The sequence below is a fragment of the Solea solea genome, chromosome 20 (genome assembly GCF_958295425.1).
Source record: "Solea solea chromosome 20, fSolSol10.1, whole genome shotgun sequence".
NCBI lineage: Eukaryota > Metazoa > Chordata > Actinopteri > Pleuronectiformes > Soleidae > Solea > Solea solea.
Window position 1 is genome coordinate 7579859 of NC_081153.1, and position 19797 is coordinate 7599655.

General features: G+C 40.4%; 2 protein-coding genes and 2 long non-coding RNA genes across 5 annotated transcripts; 2 read left to right on the top strand and 2 right to left on the bottom strand.

The window, feature by feature from the left end:
- The first annotated feature begins 272 nt into the window (after positions 1-272).
- On the top strand, positions 273-10464 carry ints8 (integrator complex subunit 8). Of its 2 annotated transcripts, none has more exons than XM_058618847.1 (28): positions 273-426; positions 1366-1525; positions 1625-1799; positions 1897-2037; positions 2229-2300; positions 2568-2619; positions 3290-3469; positions 3584-3691; positions 4051-4203; positions 4370-4470; positions 4598-4739; positions 4889-4959; positions 5161-5336; positions 5435-5565; positions 6168-6278; positions 6384-6588; positions 6689-6810; positions 6903-7087; positions 7180-7213; positions 7304-7363; positions 8022-8083; positions 8168-8286; positions 8724-8827; positions 8916-8966; positions 9095-9168; positions 9256-9320; positions 9423-9466; positions 10262-10464. In XM_058618847.1, the coding sequence occupies exons 2-28, from the start codon at positions 1372-1374 to the stop codon at positions 10376-10378; spliced, it is 3009 nt and encodes a 1002-aa protein (XP_058474830.1). In that variant the 5' UTR covers positions 273-426; positions 1366-1371; the 3' UTR covers positions 10379-10464. The 2 variants fall into 2 exon arrangements, with proteins under 2 accessions (XP_058474830.1, XP_058474832.1); XM_058618849.1 differs by having other exon boundaries at positions 1366-1504.
- A 221-nt stretch (positions 10465-10685) lies between these two features.
- LOC131447231 (G1/S-specific cyclin-E2-like) lies at positions 10686-15721 on the bottom strand. Its single transcript, XM_058618851.1, has 4 exons — positions 15630-15721; positions 15419-15553; positions 12211-12322; positions 10686-11953 (listed from the first exon to the last, which is right to left on the bottom strand). Exons 1-4 carry the CDS (start codon positions 15696-15698, stop codon positions 11769-11771), a joined length of 501 nt encoding a protein of 166 aa, XP_058474834.1. The 5' UTR covers positions 15699-15721; the 3' UTR covers positions 10686-11768.
- LOC131447233 (uncharacterized) lies at positions 13514-14096 on the top strand. The gene is made up of 2 exons (XR_009234010.1): positions 13514-13767; positions 13845-14096. It is a non-coding gene; the product is annotated as an uncharacterized LOC131447233 (long non-coding RNA).
- An 805-nt stretch (positions 15722-16526) lies between the features above and the next one.
- On the bottom strand, positions 16527-18262 carry LOC131447232 (uncharacterized). Its single transcript, XR_009234009.1, has 5 exons — positions 18104-18262; positions 17974-18024; positions 16975-17123; positions 16769-16876; positions 16527-16648 (listed from the first exon to the last, which is right to left on the bottom strand). It is a non-coding gene; the product is annotated as an uncharacterized LOC131447232 (long non-coding RNA).
- Between the last annotated feature and the right edge of the window lie 1535 nt (positions 18263-19797).

Consider the following 19797-nt stretch of genomic DNA (forward strand, 5'->3'; position numbering starts at 1 on the left):
ATGCTTAAAAAAGGTTAAGGGCGGCAAGAAAACACAATAAGTAAAATCACCAAACAAAATGAGTAGAAACACAGCATTGGAAACAGCACATACAAATAGATGATTTAAAAATAGAAATAGAATAACACCATTTACATTTTACTTTTGGATTACATTAAACATAACAATTTAACCAAAATCAAACACTAAGGTATTCACTTTCAGGTTTATGTGCTGGTAATTAGTGTATAAATATGCGCAAATGTGGCGCACTGTGTTTCCCCGCTGGTGACACAGAGGAACCGGAAGTGCGCCGGAGATGGCGAAGCGCAGAATGAATTATGTGAGAACCAAACAGTCCGCCCGGCTGTTCCAGCACTTTATTTTGGAAATTTTCGTCCCTATTTAGCACTTTTATCGTCTGATTTTTCATTTCGGCCGGTTCAGGTGAGTTAACCCGTCACTGTGTGAGCGCACCAGGCTGTAGAGTTTGGCCAGTTAGCAGGAATATTAGCTTAAACTGTGTTAGCGTCAAACACAACAGAGAGCGAGTGGAAGGATGCGCTCGATTTAACTACCGTGGCTGACCGGGCCGCCGGGATTTAGTTAGTCTGATAGAGCAAAGATGAAATCCCCGCCCACTCGGCAACGCTTTTCAATAACGTTAAAGCTCCTTTTGACAACATGTCAGAAAATTAAAGATTTATCCATGTCAGTCAATGTATCTATCAAAGATTTATTGGTGTAATGGTTATACTCCATCTTAATTATCGTGATTAAAAGTGAAATAGAAGTGTTTTTGTTATTCGTATGCATTGTTTTGTCATTTTAATGTGTTAATCCTACACCTATGATAACTATGACGTGATATGAATATGTTACTGAGTGAAGAACAGTTTCTACAGTCTCAGTATGACTTACTACCTTACCTTCTACATGTACTGACCAAAATCCATCTTCAGTCATAATTTTAATCGTTTTATGTGACAGGACTGTGTTATGGCATGCAGAAGCAGCTCTTATGTCAATTTCTACAGAAATCTCTTTCATTTCTTATCCAAACACATCAAAGCCAGCATTGCACAAACATTGGAACCGTTATTTACCTGCCAAGTTGGAAGACAAACAAACTGTTTGACAGATATCTGATTAACAGACAGACGGACAGACATCTTCTGCATTTGTTCTCCAAAGTTAAAGCCACACTGTAACACTGATCAGTCCGTGTGCAGATCAAAGGCAGCAGGAGAGGGTAGTATTTTACCTCGTAGTGTACAGCCTGCTCGATTGTACTGGAAGAAGAAGAGTACCTCAATGTGAGATGGGGTGGAAGCGTAATAATAGAGAGATTATAACACTAATGTAATCTGTCTCACTGTTCTCTAGGGGAGGATGAGTGCTGAGGCAGCCGACCGCGTGGCTGTTGTGGCTACTGGTCGGCCCAGCACGCCTCTTCAGACGTCATGGTTCGAGTTCCTGCTGGATGGAAGCCTGCTGGAGACACACCTTCGCAAGTCAGACCCAGGTCAGCTCGCAGTTACTACAGGTTCTGTTATTCAGCCCCTCGTTTGAGCTGCTGATTAATTGGCCGATATATGAAGATTGTTATGGCACATGAGCGTCGGTGTGTAATCTCTCTTCACAGACCCGTTACCGCTGCAGCTGATCATCCAGTTCCTGGAGCAGGCGTCAAAGCCCTCAGTGAATGAGCAGAATCAAGTGCAGCCTCCAGCAGATAATCGCAGGAACCGCACTCTGAAGCTGCTGGCGCTGAAAGTAGCTGCGCACATGAAGTGGGATCTGGACGTATTAGAGAAAGGGTCTGTGTTTGGTGCAGTTTATTTATATGAAAACTTTATTCTTGCTTTATCTGAAAACAGAATAAAACATATCTTTCTGTTTCGTGTTTCCTCGCAGTTTGACCATCCCAGTGTTAAATATGTTGCTTAACGAGCTGCTGTGTGTGAGCAAAGTTCCTCCTGGGGTGAAACATGTGGATCTGGATCTCTCTACTCTGCCTCCAACCACCGCCATGGCTGTTATCATCTACAACCGCTGGTGAGAGAGAAAACACAAACCCGTATTCAGTCTGTTCAGGGTTGAATTACCATTCTGCTCTTCTGTATTGTTGTTTTAGTTCCCATTTCAGACTCATTATTATATTACTGTATTAACTCCACACAGTTCACTGCTACTCTGGCATGAAATGAACGTGATGTTTGTATATTTTTCCCAAACCCTTCTCAAAGGGCCATCAGAACCATTGTGCTGAGCAGCTTTCCAGAGAAACAGACCAAACCAGGACCTCACCAGATGAACATGTACGTTCTCACGACTCCCTCTTATTTTGTACAAGCTGTAGTATTTAGCCACCAGGGGCAACTCTCTTCACCAGTTTCACGTCTTCTTCAATAGTAAATGCTGTTGGTTTTTGTAAATGATAGACAATAACATGTGTCACATATGAGTGGACTTTAAAAGAGGAATTTTTAATTCTTTGCGACCAAAATATATCGCTGGATTATTTACTTTATATATGTGTCTGAATGTCTTCTTTTTGTCTTTTTTATTGTTCTATGTTGAACTAGGTTGAGTGTCGTGCAACAGGAGAAAGAAATGACTGACAACATTCTTGCTGTGGTGAGTTTGCGCTTGCTTTTTTTCTCATTTATTTATTCATTCATTGGAAATCTTTTCAAACACCGGCATGAAATATACTTTTGCGAACTGTAACTAATACATTTGTATTATGTCAGTGTTTCTCAAACTTTCTTTTTGACTCACTTTTTAAAGATGGCAAACGCCCATGACCAACATCGTGACACGAGCAAATTTGTGCATAATATAAGCAATTAATTTTCCAAGAGCTCTTTGTCTGCATAATAATGTGTCATTTACCATAAATCGGCGATGAATCAATTACCAAATTAATCTAAAATTATTTTGATAATCGATTAGATCTTTTTTTTTAAATAATTAAATTAAGCTGAATATGTGAATTCTTACTGGTTTCTTTGCTCCGTATTTCAAAAATCATTAAATTCATAAAATTCGATTTGATTGATCTTGTTTTGGTTTGTGGACAAAATTACATATTTGAAAACATCATCGGTTTGAGAAACATTTTCTGACATATTGGGGACTAAACTTGACTTGATTTATTGAGAAAATAATATTTACTTCTTGACTAAAAGGTTGGGAAAAATCCACAAATTTGTCTGGGCTCCCAAAAAAAATCACCCGTGACCCATCTGTGGATCCCGACCCACTAAGTTAAATGAAACTTAATCTTCTACCATCATATGTTCAGCTGAAGGAGCAGGCGGCCGACTCGATCAGCGTCCTGGAAGGAGCTCTGTGTCTGAAGAAAGACTTCTACGTCCACACGCTGAGGACTCTGGACCTGCTGGCTGCTGACGCCGCCGCGAACGGAGAGACAGAGTCCTCGACCGCAGGGCTCTGCATCAGTGCTGACGAGCTGCACTGTCAGGTCAGAGGACGACACTGTTGCATGTGTTGTCAAATACTCGGAACTCACGGGATGATTGGGAAGAAAAACATGTGGGTGTGATTGTTTCATTTTGTACTAAATTTTGTGTTTTAGGTTCATTATGACTTGGGAGGCATTTTCTTCCAGCGGGGCTGCACAGACCAGTCGGCCTTTCAGAAAGCGAAGGGACACTTCAGACAGACGAAGGAGCTGCTGAAGAAGGTAGACACTTTGACGTCACCATGTCCAGATTTGTGGAATTGAATTACACTGTATATAATCGTACACACGTGAAAACATCGTGAAAAGGCGTCCAAAATGAATGGAAAATGGTCCATATTTCTTCTTTATGCAGACGTAATGACACACATTTTTATCTGACTTTACAGCAATACTTTTTTTTTTTTTCAAGCAGGAACAGGAAAAAAATGTGATAATTCAAAATAATAGTACAACAATAAATAAAAAATAAGATTACATAGAAAATAGATTAAAGAACAAAAAATAGTAATTTATATATACCTACACACATAATGGCCCATATTTGAATAATTCCTGTATTTTGTTTATTGTTCTTTTAGCTGGACTTGACTGTTCACGTTCATCTGGATGAGAAGCGTTTGGCTGGATACTGGAACGCCTGCAAAGCTCTGACCGGAGACTGTGACCCGTCTGACTCTCAAACGTCACCGTACGATCAGATCAACAGTCTGATCAGAGTCAACAACTACCAGGTCTAACACACACACACATGCACGTAAACAGATTTAAATCCCCACAACATGAGTGACACCTACCACACACACACACACACACACACCTGCTGCCATCTCAGTCAAAACTGAAGCTTATAAGGAAATGAGTCACTGAAGTGATTTATTTCCACGTCCACTCTCACAGGCCGTCATCAACGCCTTCATCAGAGACAACGTGACGCGCAGTTTACCAAACAACTTCAGGAGATCTGTCCTCAGGGAATTCCTGTACAAGGTCCAACAAGGGTGAGACCACAATCCAGTCCATGACCACAGCTCATAAACCTATAGTCCACTGTACACAGTAGTCCCCTCTTTAAATAAATGAAGCTCTTTTGTGGTGATGAAGATATTTACCTCTACAACTGTGCAGGGAGACTGGACTGGACGAGTTTTGCCAGAAGCTGTGCGTCTGTAACGCCGTACGAGACGCCCTGGAAGGAGAAATCCACAGCGTGCGTTTCCTGCAGCTGCTCCACCGACCCAGTAAACGAGTGGTGGACTTCATTTTAGAGGTAATGAGTACAGACAATCATTTTACATTTCATTATCCCATGTTCAAGTTTAAGGGAATCACAGTAAAGTTGCTCTATTTTGGACCAAAGTGAAATTCTGTCAAGGTGGTAAAAGTGGATACCTGAGTTCTGAATTCTTTGTCATGCAGGTGGCGACGCGTTCGCTGGAAAAGGACCGGTCGACGGAGACTTCCAGAAGAAACATGGCCAATTTCATTAAGTGAGTGAATTAGTCCAGATTTAAAGGTCCAGAGAGCGCATTGGTGACATCTAATGGTGACACTGAAGACTGAAGACTGAGGACTCCTCCACTCACTCCTCATTTTCCGCTTGTGTGTCAGACAACTACAGTGGCCTTTGCAGACCAAAAAGGATGACAAATTGACTCTAAAACTAAAGTCTTCTTGTTGTTGTGCTGCAGGACTCTGTGTGAAAGCTTTGATGACCAGACGCTGGTGTTTGTGGTGGTGTCTCATAAGCTCTTCATGGAGCTGCTGAGGGAGGAGGAGAAGAAGGTGCTGGTGGAGCAGATGAGGAAGAAGTCGGGCCCCATCAACCTCATTGCCAAACCGCTGCCGTCCTTCTACGACATTCCAGGTAAAAAAAAAAAAGATTTCTCCTGCGCTGTGTGCTCAAATCAGCCGTGTTTTTCTTCCTGTTTTTTATATTTTTTATCTTTGTTGGCTCTTTGACAGCTTCGCCGAGTGTGAACATCGGGCAGCTGGAGCAGCAGCTGATTCTGTCACTGGAGCCGCGCAGGATCCGGCAGATTCTGATTGAGCTCCATGGCATCGCTGAACGACCCTACTGGAGAGTCAACAGCAAGGTAATTACACTTAAATGTCCAGTGTGTAAGAATTTAATGGGTGAGATCACAGATGGTCCCTTTCAGGAGCTCGTCGGCTAACTATGGTGGCCTTCAGCAAACATACTTATGAGTTGTGGATTACATTTCTGACAATAAAAGCTTTTAAATGTTACACACTGGACCTTTTAATTGCTCAAAAGAAGCTTTTTAAGGATCCTTTTACTCTTAAGCCTTACCAAATCCCCAGATCTGAGTCTAACTCCGCCCATTTCCTGATTTTGTAAAATGCCAGGAAGCTGCCTCCTCTCCCTCACTCTGGGTTTTTTAAAAATCGGGGGAATGGGCGGAGTTGTCTTCAGATCTGTGGGTTTAGTTGCGCTTTAATAAGAGACTCTACATAGAAACGTTTCAATTTTCAATCCAACTTTATTTGTTAATTACTTTAAAACCACAGTTAAACAAAGTGCTGTACAGAATAATAAATAAAAGACATAAAAGCTTACACGAGGCAATAAAATAAAACGTGGGTCAAAGTAGCAGCCGCACAATAAAACACAATAAAAACTAATAGATTGAATTCTAAATACATTGACTCACTTGTACTTTTCATGTGCTGACAGTGGGAGGTTCCTCCAGACTACATCAACGTCATCCTTGCTATTAAAGACAACCTGACCAAGGACCTTCTCTACATCTTGTTGTCCAAAGGACTCCACTGCATTTCAATAAAGGTGGGATCACACACTGTGCGATTTGAAATGGAGCGCAGCGAGCATTGTTTCAGAGATCCTTTTTAGCCCTTGAATGATATTTTATTTGTTTTTGCGTCGTCCCAGGACTTTGCCCACGCGCGGCAGCTTTTCTCAGCCTGCCTGGAGCTGGTGACCGAGTTCTCGCCGAAGCTGCGGCAGGTGATGCTGAACGAGATGCTGCTGTTGGAGGTTCGAGCGCACGAGACGATGGCAGCCGAGGGCAGCAAGGAGCGACCGCCCCCTGACCTGGTCAGCAGGGTCAGAGGTTACCTGGAGATGAGGATTCATGGTGAGACGATTTTGACTTAATCTTCTGATTTAAACCAACCTGAGATTATTCCATCACACGAGACATGACTTTACGTCCGTGTTTTTTTTTCTCTCTCCAGATCTGCCGTTACGTCAGGTGGTTGGAGAAGAGTGTGTGGCCTTCATGTTGAACTGGAGGGAGAACGACTACCTGACTCTGCAGGTGCCACCGTCTCTGGTCATGAACAACCCGTACATTAAGGTTAGATTAAAGCTGGGATTCTTTCTTACTTTTAAGAAATGTTGATTCAAACACAATCACTCTTTTTTTGTTTTGTTTGTTTTTCCCGTTAGCTGGGTCAGCTGCTGGCGTCCACGTGTAAAGAGCTTCCCGGTCCTAAAGAGTGTCGACGCACCGCCAAGGAGCTGTGGGAGGTGGTGGTGCAGATCTGCAGCGTGTCCATCCAACACAAGAGGAACAACGACGGCAGAGTGGGACTCATCAAACACAGGGAGTCCTCCATGGGCATCTTACCCAGGTACACGCACCTGCTAACCTCACCAACGCTTGCTTTCCACATGTTTGACTGTGTCTGATTCTGGTGTTTTTTATATTCTTAAATCCATTTAGGAGCAAATTCATCACATTCGTCAAGAAACTTCGAGTAAGTATAAAAATTTAAACGGTAGAAACAGTACATTTTGGAGGAGGTTAAAGACGCACTGCTAACGAGTTTTCCTCTTATTTCTTACAGGAGCCGTTGGTGCTGACGACCCTGATCTCACTGTTTGTGAGGCTCCACAGTTTAGTGCGGGTACGTCTCACACCGCGGTTTTCCTACAATTGTTGGTTTAAAAATGTGCTTTAGCACGCTACCCCACAAATCCCAACCCCCGACCTTTGACCTGGAAATAATAATAGAAAAAGATGAGTGAGAAAAAACATGTAGAAATTTTAATATAAGGTTTAAAAGCACAGTACATAATATGCAGTCTGTCTCTCCAGTCACTATGAACAGTATGATTCGACACCTCACTCAATCTCAGTTCTTAGTTTCAAAAATGCAATACGTCCTGTACCCGTTTCAAAGTAAAAGCACTCTAGCATTTCAATTCCCTTCCCCTTTTCTTTGTTCTTTAGTCTTATAAACAAGGCTTTTATTGTGAAATATGTGCAAGCCCAGTTGATCTGTGGCTTTTATTATTGAGTACATTTTGTGCTTTTTAAGTCTTTATAAATACACGTGTCTATGGATTTAAAGAGTGTTTTGGCAAATGTAATAATTTTAATGCATAAATATTGCATATTATATCTTTAAATGATGGTGGACATTGTACCAACCAGCTGCCAGCTAAAGTTGTTATGGTCTTTGATGTTATAGGTCCACTGTTGCTCGTCTAAACTGTGTATGTTACTGTACCATCACTGTAGGGACGTCTATCTAAACTATCTTTTGTTGTCTTTGTCTTCAGGATGATATTGTGAATGAAGTGACAGCAGAACATCTCTCCATCTGGCCTTCTTCTCTTCCAAAGTAAGAACTCCCCCCCCCCCATATAAAACAGTTTTTATTATCTACAACCATGAAGGACATGACAGTGTTGTGTGTGTTGAGCAGCATCCAGGCGGTGGATGTAGAAGCGGTAGCTGTGACGGTCAAAGAGCTGGTGTCTTACGCTCTCATACTGAACCACAACAACCAGTCGTGGCTCATCACACAGGCTGACATCTACTTTGGTAAGAGTGTGTCAGGAAAGACACTCATGGTGGCACCAATCAAAGATGCTTTTGTGCATTTAAAGCACATTTAGGAACGTTGTTGTTGTTAGATCTCCATCCTAAAAAGAAATACCTTCCTTGGACCCTTTACACAGCAGCCATTTTGACACATCACAGTTGGGTCTAAATCATCAAATGTAAAAATCTAGGCTTTATTTTTTCCATAAACAACCAACAACAAACATAAAACACACAAAACCTTCTCAAGTTACAGCCATATCTGTAACACCTAATGTTTTAAAACTTTTTATTTACAACTCATTCAGTTAATTTGTTTATCCCCATGACTTATCCATGAGTCTTGAGCCAGTCCTTTGAGAAACAGTGCATTAGAGAACACGATTTTCCACACATTTTGAAGTTTAAGTGACATTTTCTATCTTCGGTCTCTGCAGTGACCAATCAGTACTCTGCTGCACTGAACCTCTACCTCATGGCTGGAGCTGTTTGCTCCGACTTCTTCACCAAAGTTGTGGCCCCTGACGTTTACACTGACCAGGTACGTCACATCAGTTTGTACGCAACTAATAATTACTATAACGACAGGTTTCTTTTAACACTTTCGCTCACTAAACTGTTGTGTTCAGGTTCTGAAGAGGATGATCAAGTGCTGCTCCATGATGAACTGTCACACACAGGTAAGACCACACATTACATCATAGTGACATTCACCATTTCTCTGTGGTAGCACCTGATTCTCAGTATTAACGAGCAAGTTCAGGTGACTTTAAGTGTCCCTTTTTAAAGTGTTGCGTCTCATTTTCAGGTGGCCGTCCTCTGCCAGTTCCTCAGAGAAGTCGACTACATGACGGCGTTTAAAGCTCTTCAAGAACAGACCAGGTACGACACATCACATTATCATCACAACAACAACAAAAAGCCACAGCGGTTTGTGAACATCTGTAACGTGGTCTTGTGTCTCCGCAGTCACGACGCCATGGACTCTCTCTACGACTACATCTGGGACGTCACCATCCTGGAATATCTCACATGTATCCTTGTTCTGTCTCCACAGTGAGACGTGTAGTTTTGTCCTTCCTCTTGTCTTTTAATAAACAAAAATCGTATTCAGATTCTCCTTAACATGCGCTCAGATATTCACCAAAAACGGGGCGAGGCGGAGAAGAGACAAATAGCGGTAAGACTTTCACACCCACAGTCATAAATTGTTTGTGGTAAAAAGTTATGATGAGGATTAACTGATTATTAGAATAAAACGTTTTCAGTTAAAATCAACCAAGGCCACAAACAGGAAGCTAGAGGAAAGGGCCTTGATGAGTGTTTGCTAGTGCAGTCCTTCTGCTTCTTTACTAGCTAAAATCTGCTGGGGCGGTACCTGCCTTGAAACACCTGAAACCAATCAGTGGGTGAAACTCTCGGTGGGCGGTCTCAGCTGGATGCAATCAGTAAACGCAAGAACAGCTGCGTCCAATTACTATTGTAGTATAGAAACGGAGGTTAAGCCTGAAGCGTCAGCCCTTCTTGTGTGAAGACATTATCGGGTAAAGACAGGCATGTCCCCCAAACAAAGGTAAATCCCTCGGCATCGTAACCCTGCAAACCTCCACTCTTTAAAACACACCTCACTCACTGGCAGTTCGTTTTCTGTAGGGCAGTGGACAAGGCTGACTTAATTGCTGCCTAAACTGACCACTTATCAGTCGACAGATAAACAGATCATGTTTCTTCTGTCGCCCGGTCATGTCGCTTTGCACAATTCAATATAAGAAAAATCAGACCGTACCTAACTCAACAGGCTAACAAGCTCCTAGTGCAGGCTCTAATGGTCTGAAACCACTACAGAGGGTCCAGAAACAGCAGTGTGTCTGGTCTTTAATTAGCCAAAAAGTGCACGTCTCCCCTCTGTTAATTGCGCTCCACTGGCTTACCTTAGAGAAACACTGTCTCAATTCCTTTTTTTTTTTGTCTTCAGATTAAAGCGATCGGACAGACGGAGCTGAACACCAGCAATCCAGAGGAAGTGCTGCAGCTCGCTGCTCAAAAGAGGAAGAAGAGATTCTTGCAGGCCATGGCTAAACTCTATTTCTAAGAAAGTCACAGTCAGGCTTTAGGGAGGCGGAGTTTAAATGTGTACTTTTTTTTTTTTCTTATTTTGTGGTAGAAAATAAACTTCTAAAAAAATACAGTTGCTCTTTTGTAATAATTTCAATCATGTTTACTATTGACATAATCCCCTGAGTTACACAAACAAATGCCAAAGGTCATCTTTTTGCCTATGAACATATTTCATAAGCTAAAAAAGGTAAACAATTGCAAATTCAGTATTAAAATTAGCTGCAGCAAACACCTTTTTGAAAAAAGTTAAAAAAAGTTAAAGTTAAAAAAAGACATGAAATCTTCCGACAAAAGTCAAAATGGAACAACGTCGTCTTAAATCAATTATTCCCAAAAGATCTGCAACTATTTTGATAATCTGTCAGTCAGTCAGTCAGTCATCATCTACCGCTTTATCCTCCGCCAGAGGGTCGCGGGGGGTGCTGTGCTAATCTCAGCAACATCGGGCGATAGGCGGGGTACACCCTGGACAGTTCGCCAGTCCATCGCAGGGCCACACACAGATAGAGACAAACAACCATTCACTCTCACTCACTCCTATGGTCAATTTAGAGTGTTCAATTTACCTATCCCCACACTGCATGTTTTTGGACTGTGGGAGGAAGCCGGAGAGCCCGGAGAGAACCCACGCACACACGGGGAGAACATGCAAACTCCATGCAGAAAGGCCCTTGTTCCAACCGGGGCTCGAACCCGGGTCTTCTCGCTGCAAGGCGAGAGTGCTAACCACTACACCACCGTGTGACCTTGATAATCTGTCTGTTTTCTAAATTTTTCAGCTTCTTAAACGTGAATACTTTGGTTGCTACAGTAATAAATTTCTGTTATATTCTACACTCTTTTAATACGAAATTATCAATTTTGAGATGTAATAAAAGCGTACTTTTCTATGCCCAGCGCAAACACTGATCATAAAAACTGCGGAGTTATAGGGGCAAAAACCTTTAATAAAGTAAGAATTAAGTAGTCCCCGAGGATCGCCAGATCGTTGTTTAGGTCGATAGAGGGAAAATTTTATTTGGATTACAAGATTAAACTGAGTGACACGGCCTCTGTCTATCGATCGAGCTGCACCTGTGCGCACGCACGTACGCACGCACGCACGCACGCACGCACACACGCACACACACTCAAAAAAGTCATACTGGATTATGTGGTCCAAAATCACCCAAAAAAGTCACACTATAGTATGTGGTCCAAAATCACCCCAAATAAATCATGCTATAGTATGTCATCCAAAATGACACCAAAAAGTCATGCTATAGTATGTCGTCCAAAATCTTCCAAAAAAGAGGTTGAGACGGACTACATAGTGAAAACATCTCTGCCTATTTCATATTTTACAGAACACACTGAAACAATTCTCAAACTATCAAGATGGAGAGAATACTCACTAGCATCGTCAAGTATTCCGTATAAGTCTGGATGTTGTGTCTGTCCACTTTTATCTGAGCAAAGTCCTTCAGACTCGCTCGTCTGTGCTGAGACGCCGATTCTACGAAAGGAGTCATCCAGCTAACACACGGCTGGACCTCGTCTTTACACAAACCTGAAAACACAGTGGAAACACGGCACATGGTTTTACTGCTGCATAAGTCTGTGCAACATCAGTCAGAGCAAATATTTATAGTGACATGCTGTTGTGTGTCGGGGATTCTATATCATATTCTTTATTTTTATAGTATCCTGGTCTAGTGAACATGTTTTTTACTTGCGAGTGTGCAAGTTTGAAACCTCTGGCCTAAAGGCTTAAACATCATCACTTTAATAAGAATTTGAAAAAGAGTTTTGCAATTTTAATCTCACCTGAAACCTTTTCAACTGCTTCCCGCTGAAGGAAATGACAGAGGACTGATGCAGCCAACACTCGATTCTGGAAGTCCAGTGAGTTCATGCTGAGGATAGACAGATCTAAAAGCTGGCAGAGATAAAAAAAGAAAAAAAAAGAAAACAAAGAATCAGTGAAATAAAACGGAGCATCAAGAGTAAGGATGAGCATTTGTGGCAAAAATTAATTTTCAATGTTCTAAACCCCCACTTTTTTGATAGATGTTGTGAGCTTTTCCCACTCACTGGGGTTCGGGAAGGACGAGGAGGCGGCGTTGAGGGAGCAAATATACCAGAGGGGTATTCCAGAAAGCAGGTTCAACACACTCTGAGTCTATCCCTGAACTCTGAGTTGACTTACTCTGAGTCGGGAAACTCTGAGTATCCGGTTCCAGAACAGCTGATCTGAGTTAGTTCAATCAACTCTGAGTATGTTAACCTCGAGGTACGCGCGTGCACAACCACTGAAAAAAGCCATCATCAATGGAGCCCCGATACCACGAGTCACCATGACAACCGAGAAAAAAAAAGATCAACATATTTCAGTGCGAAGGAGTTGGAGATCCTTATGCTGGGCTACGGAGAATATGAGCACATATTTCGCCGCGAATGCAACACAGCTGCAGCAGCGAAGGAGAGAGAGACCGCATGGGAGAAAATTGCTGCCCGAGTCAACGCGTAAGTTTGAATGTACTATTCCATTGACGTAACATTTAACCGTATGATCATAACATAGTCTATAGTTATGAATATAAGTAGGAATGAAATCTGAGTTTTTCATTTAGGTGCAATCCAACAGGAGAAAGGAGGACTTGGAAGCAGCTCAAAATGAAACATAAAAACATCATTCAAAAAGGTAAGGCATATTTTGCTAGGCTATGATTGCACCTCACTTTGATTTATTTTTTTATTTTTAATTGACTAAGGCTATTAAACGTAACGTAAATATTAATTCAGATTGCAAACATTGAGTTCTGCTCAGCCAACAGAAAGAAGGCAGAGGCCCGAAAAACGGGTGGAGGGCCACCTCCACCACCTCTGACAGAGGCTGAGGAGCTGGCTCTCAGCCAATACAGGGGTCGCCCTGTGGCTGAAGGCATCCCTGGGGTAAGCTCATCTGAGCCTGTCACCCCCAGGACACAAGTGCATACATCAGATGCAAGTATACACTTATGTATTTTTTTTAAATAAAACTTATATATATATATATATATATATATATATATACATATATATATATATATATATATATATATATATATATATATGAGGAGGAGACGACGACGCTGTCTGCTGCCACAGGGAGAGATCCGGAGGGGCCTACTGAAGTGTGTCTTAATATTATGTATAGCTAGTGGCACTGCTCTACCCGTTCATATTCATTTACATTCTTGAGTGGAATTTGGAGTTTGACATGTACACTGAAGTGATGAGCATAGATAATGGACAAACTAGCACATTCTTGTCCTTCAACAGAACATGGTTGGGCATCACCAAGAGGAGGGTCCATCAACTTCTAGAGCACAGCTTGACACAGTGAGATTTTCAGTCAATACCATGTTAAATCTGTATATAGAACTGCAGGAATTAAATGTCGTCCATATGTTTCCCAGTTGCCGGTAAAAGAGTTGTACAGGGTGCACCTAACCCTAAACCATTCAAAAAACCGAGAAAGAAATGGTGTACCTGGACCGGCAAATCAGAAAAACAGACTTGTAAATTCTATTACTTGAACGCCAGTTGAGGTGGGTGCATTGTCATGGTGAAACAGGTGAATATGTGAAATATGTTAATAGTTGGAACTATATTACAAATCCTGACTGTTGCTTTTGTACTTTTAGAGAATAAAGAAGAACCAAATCACATGTGAATTTGTCTTTTAATTTTAATCAAAACGTCTAATCTGGGTCGGAAGATTCTCTCACGATGTAATACATTTCTAATAAATACGGCTTCGATGTCGATTGGATTTCTAATGAATGGGCAATCCATGTCTAACTGCTTTCTTCGTGTGGGAGAAGACGGGTAGAAACTCTGGGTTTCTTATAGTAAACCTGCCAGCGAGCAGGTTATGTTCACAGAGTAAGTTACCGCAGTAACAGACCCAGAGTTTAAGTTACCTCTCTTTCTGGAACGGATAACTCAGAGTTTCCCTCATCTCAGGGTTAACAAACTCAGAGTTCTCACATAACCCGCTTTCTGGAATACCCCTCAGTTTATTGTCAACTGAAAACAATTAACCAAACAAAACCAAAAGCAGTCAGCTGTGGCTGGCTGTGATGTCAGCGCTCTGCTGCGCTGCGCTGCCCTCACTCTCTGTGTCTCTGGGTCTCTCCGTCTCTCTCTCTCTCTCTCTCTCTCTCTCTCTCTCTGTGTGTCCGCGTGAGGACCCAGCCTACTGCAAGAGATCAGAACCAGGTTACAAACATGCTTATATAGCTGACTAATTACCTGATTCTGTCCAGCTGTCTGATCACCGGCTGAGCCACTCCTTCCTTTCCTCCAGCAGCCGTCGCTCTAACCAAGCCCCACTGCCACAGATGTGTTATTTGATCATGAGACAGTGGATCTAAAATATACATATCTCATTCCCACAACAACAGAGGAAGTTGGGACTGAGAAAAAAATAAATATAGTGGACAAAAAGTCGACGTCAAAGTCACTTCCGTCAAGAAAATAAAAGCCCTAAACTGCTCTTTACTGTGAAGATTGTGTCAAATTTTATGAGTAAAAGATCTGAAAAAATAAAATATACAAATAGTTAATATAATATAATTATTTATATAATATAAATTAGTTAAAAAACTGGTCCAATTTGGTCAAATTACACAAACACAGCAGCATCATAATGATTTATCCTTCATTTTTAAATATATTAAGACAGCAGCTGTACAATAAAAACAAATAAAATATGTAAGAATACCACACATGAAGCCAATTAACTAGATGCTTGCTGCTCCCAAAAAAATTGAAATATCTGTTTTTGTAAATGCAAACATTGATATAAATTTGTTTTGTATCTTGTTAATTTATCACAGTAACTGATCGACTTTTTTTTAACAATCAAGCCAATAGTCAAACACTCATTAATCTCATCTCAATGAAGGTCAGTTTTGAGGCCGAGATTTGTGTCAGTGCAGATACTTAAAAACAAAAATAAATAAAAGACACTGAACCAAACACCTACCCGTGTCATTCGTATGTAAATGTCCTGTGGAAACTGTGGCTCCAGCAGGTCAGAGCTGGCGTTCATCCACAACATCTGGAGGTAAAGATTCAGCCACAAGACGGCTGTTTCAGGACAGAGCTTCCAACGCAGAGCCTGAAAAACACCGAAAATACAGAGTGAACGCTCAGTTAAGACGATCCTGTGAAAAAAAAAAAAAAAAAAGTCTTACCTTCAAAATGATTATCTCCATTTGAAGAATCTCTTCCTCGTAGTATGTCCCTGCTGTCACATAAGCCATCTGTGACAGCTTTGGAGGACGCGCTTCCTGCACATTCCATACAAAAAACATTTGTGCTTTTATTTAAAAAAAAAAAAAAAAAGGTACAGTGTGTACATTTTAGGAGAGATTATTGGCAGAAATTTAATCCAACAACCATAACAACGTATAATTGTTATAAAATAATAACAATTACACATTCTGAAGTGAAAGATTACTACACAATCAAAGAAAGACATGAAGGCCACCGTAGTAAATGGAGGTTTTAAAGTGAGATCATATCAAACAAAAATTATCAAATGATTACTATTAAATCTAACTTATTTCCTGATTTTATTTAGCTTCTTAAATGTGAATATTTTCTGGTTTCTTTGCTCTATCCAACACAGAAATCGTTGTGACTTTTTTTTTTGGTTTGGGAACAATTAATAGAGAAAATAATCATAAATTCCAGCCCTAAACACAATTTAAATCTGTTGCGTGTCCAAATTTCAAACAAAAACACATGTGTCAATTGCATCATGGACTCTTCTGAAACCAACCAGAAAATGATCATTTATAGAACAGCCAATAGGGGGCAACTCTTGCAAAAGAAGTCTATTCTTCTTCTCACTTAATTTATAATGTCAGTTAACATTTTACTGTAATAGTTAATAGTCTAAATCACAAGTTTCAGGTCGTTCTAAACAGAACATATTATCAATTCTGTAAATTATGAAGAAAACAGATGATAAACTACGGCACATATGAGTGGAGACGGGCTTGATTGACAGCTAGAGAGGGGCTTGATTGACAGCGAGTATCATCCAATAGGAGCCTGGTTCGGAAGAAGTGAGATTAAAAATCTGGCAGGTGATGCCTATGAGCTGCAGCACATCCTTTTCCACATTGTTCTGGGTCAACATGAAACGATCAAAGTAGTCCTGTGCCAAGTAGAACGTCTGCCGCTGAAGAGTGTACGCCTCACTTACCTACGGAAACCAGTCATAACATTCTTTAGGAAAAGACACACATAAACATTTTTAAAACCATTCAATTTCAGATAAAACTTTGGAATTTAAAATCAGTGAATAAAAACTAGTACAATTGACCTCATTCTGGGTTGTAAGCTGGGATGTTTCTGCATGAAGCTCTTACTGCGTCTGTCATTCTGCTCTTTACCAACCATTTTCACCCGGACGTCCTCATGAGAGACACAACTGTGACATAACAGGAGGGGAAAAACACACATTTGTTTAACTGGCCAGCATAAATAAATCAGCTAAAACACAGTGAAGTAACATATGACGATGAAAACCTGAGATGAGGAAGAGGCGACGGTCGAATTAAAGAATCGCCTGCGGTATGAAGTTGACAGTCGGGTGCCTCACATTGGATCGGGGCTCCCTTCACCGGAGACTCAAAGACAATAGGAGGCTTGGCAACACCTTCAAGTACACGCTGGTTCTGAAAGAGAACAGAAAATTAGAGTTAGGTTATTAGAGCAGTCTTTCTCATTTTTCTTTATATAATAAACTGACTAAACTAACTAAAAATTACCCAAACATAAAATAGAAGTACTGAGAGACCAAATGTTCACATTTGTCTCTGGCTATGACTGACTCTGAACCAAGCATCTTACATTCGATTCATTTGAGATATTAAATCATAACTCATTTCTACGCATGTGATATTTTGTAAATCCAAATTTAAGGCTGTAAAAAAATAAAAATCTACATATTTAGGTGTTGACCCCCCAAAAAAGAAACCTCCTGTAACCCATTTATGGATCCTGACCTGGTATTTGAGAATGACTGGTTTTGCGCAGGACTGCAAAGATTATTGCCAACTTTTTTGATCATCAATTCATCAGTTTTCTGATTTTTTAGCTTCTTAAAATGTGAATATTTTCTGGTGTCTTAGCTCCATATAACAAAGAAATAATCAAAACTGAAATAATCATTTTGGTTTGTGGACAAAGCAACACATTTGAGAAACATTATTTCCAGGTTTAAGGAACACTGATCGACATTAATCGGTCGACAAGGTCGATTAATCAGGAAAATAATCAACCGATTAATTGGCTATGAAAACAATAGTTGTAGCTTTATTTTTGAGTTTATACCGATTGTTTTTTGGTTCTTGGAATTATTTCATCACAGCTCACACTTTTTCCAAACAGATTATGCTCACTAATTACTTTAGAAAACATCAAAGATTACATTATTTATCATTAAGTTGACTTGGCCATGCTTATATAAAAAACAAAACAACAAAAGTAAAATAAAATGAATAAAAATAAAATGAAGGGAAATACCTTCTCACATAGCAGCTTTGACAGTGGCTGGACCTTTTTCCTGTTAATTTGCTGCAAAGAATAATGGTGACAAAGTATTTAGAGGACATTTAAGGCATTTATGATATAATAATATCTTTTGGACTCTTACCTTACCACCTTTGTTTTTAAGCCCTGCAATATTTTCAGATCTTTTCTGCAGACGACCACTGCACAGACAGTAAAAATGAATTCAATATCAAGCTTGATATTTGGCAAAATTATGCCTGGGGGTGATTATTATCTTTGTCTGGTCATGGCTGTGGCTGCTGCGGTCTGTAAAAACAGGAAATGTATTACGAGCAAAGTTAAAGCAGGAAGTCTTAAAAAAAACACAAATATACCTCAGTTCTCATACAAACAGCCATATCAAATGTCAAGGTACTGTCCCATAAGTTGCAACACAACTCTGCCTCTAAAAGCTCAGAGGCATGAGACAGAATAAACAAAGGCCTAAACAAGCATTTCCTCTGTACTGATTGGACTAGAGCTAAATTATTCAAACAAACCATCGTGGTGAATTTTATGGGGGGGGGGGGGTCTTAAAATGGCTGGGGTCACCCCCTTCCAAGGGAAGTTTAGACTAATAACTTTCAAATTAACATAATTAAAATGATTAAAAACACAAGCAACTAAACACTCATTCTCGTTGTCTATTTTGACTTGTGTCTCGCCACCCGCTACTATCAACACAAATTAAGTCACTGTAAACATAAAAATAAAATACACTCACAAACACAACATCACTTACACATGTTTAAAAGGCCATGTCAGGGTAATCATATAAGTAAAAAGACAGTAAAAACGTGTTTCCAATGAGAGTACATAAATGGGTCGCCAACCCATTGTGGTGAATTTTTTTGGGGGCCCTCAAAATGGCTAGGGTCGCCCCTGCAAGGAGTATATTTTGTCCTGGGGAGTGTGGACTAATATCTTTGAGTTTAACACAATTTAAACGATTTAACACGAAGAGGAACTACACACTTGTTCTCTAATGGTTTGTTCTCACTCGTGTGTCGCCAACAGCGAGTTTAAACACGAAATTAAGTCACTTTAACTCGCTCTTTAAAACCCACAGACTGACTTTTAACGTTTCCTCCTTAAAAAACACAATTCTGTGCCGACTAACGCTACTGTTGCAGCAGTCAGTGAAAGTTAACTTTAGCTAACCTTAGCTAACAGTAGTCGTCGCTTTAGTTAGCGACAACAAACAAACATGAAAATAAAATACACGCGCAAAAACAAAGCTACGACAATAAGACTTCGCTGCTGCTGCTAAAACATCACTTACACGTGTTTAAAAGGCCGTTTCAGGTTAAATATATAAGTAAAAAGACGACATTTTTAGTATGTCTTTAAACAGCTTACCCTCCTGTGGTTCAGTTCAAATCAAACTTGCCTCCAGCAGCCACTGGCGCCAACTAATGTACAATGCACATGTGTATTAAAAACCAACTTTAAACAATTTAAGCATTAAATAACACGTTCAAGATTGAGATATAATCGTGTTTCCAAACTAATTAAAATATAATGAAATAAAGTAACACCGATTAGTTTCAATGCCACAAACTCACTCAGCAAACATCTTAACTGCAAAACGGTGCTTTTAGGAAGATATATTTAGTCTGCCCGCATCTTATTTTTGGTTCAAGTGTTTATTAATGTTTTATTAAATCGTTAAATCATTGTGCGTTTAACTTTTCTTTTTTTCCCCTGGTTTTATTTTGTAGGATTTGTGGGAGAAGCCCGTAGTGGGCGGGGCTACAGAGCAGGACAGCCAATAGGAGAGAGAGTTGAATTGAGCGC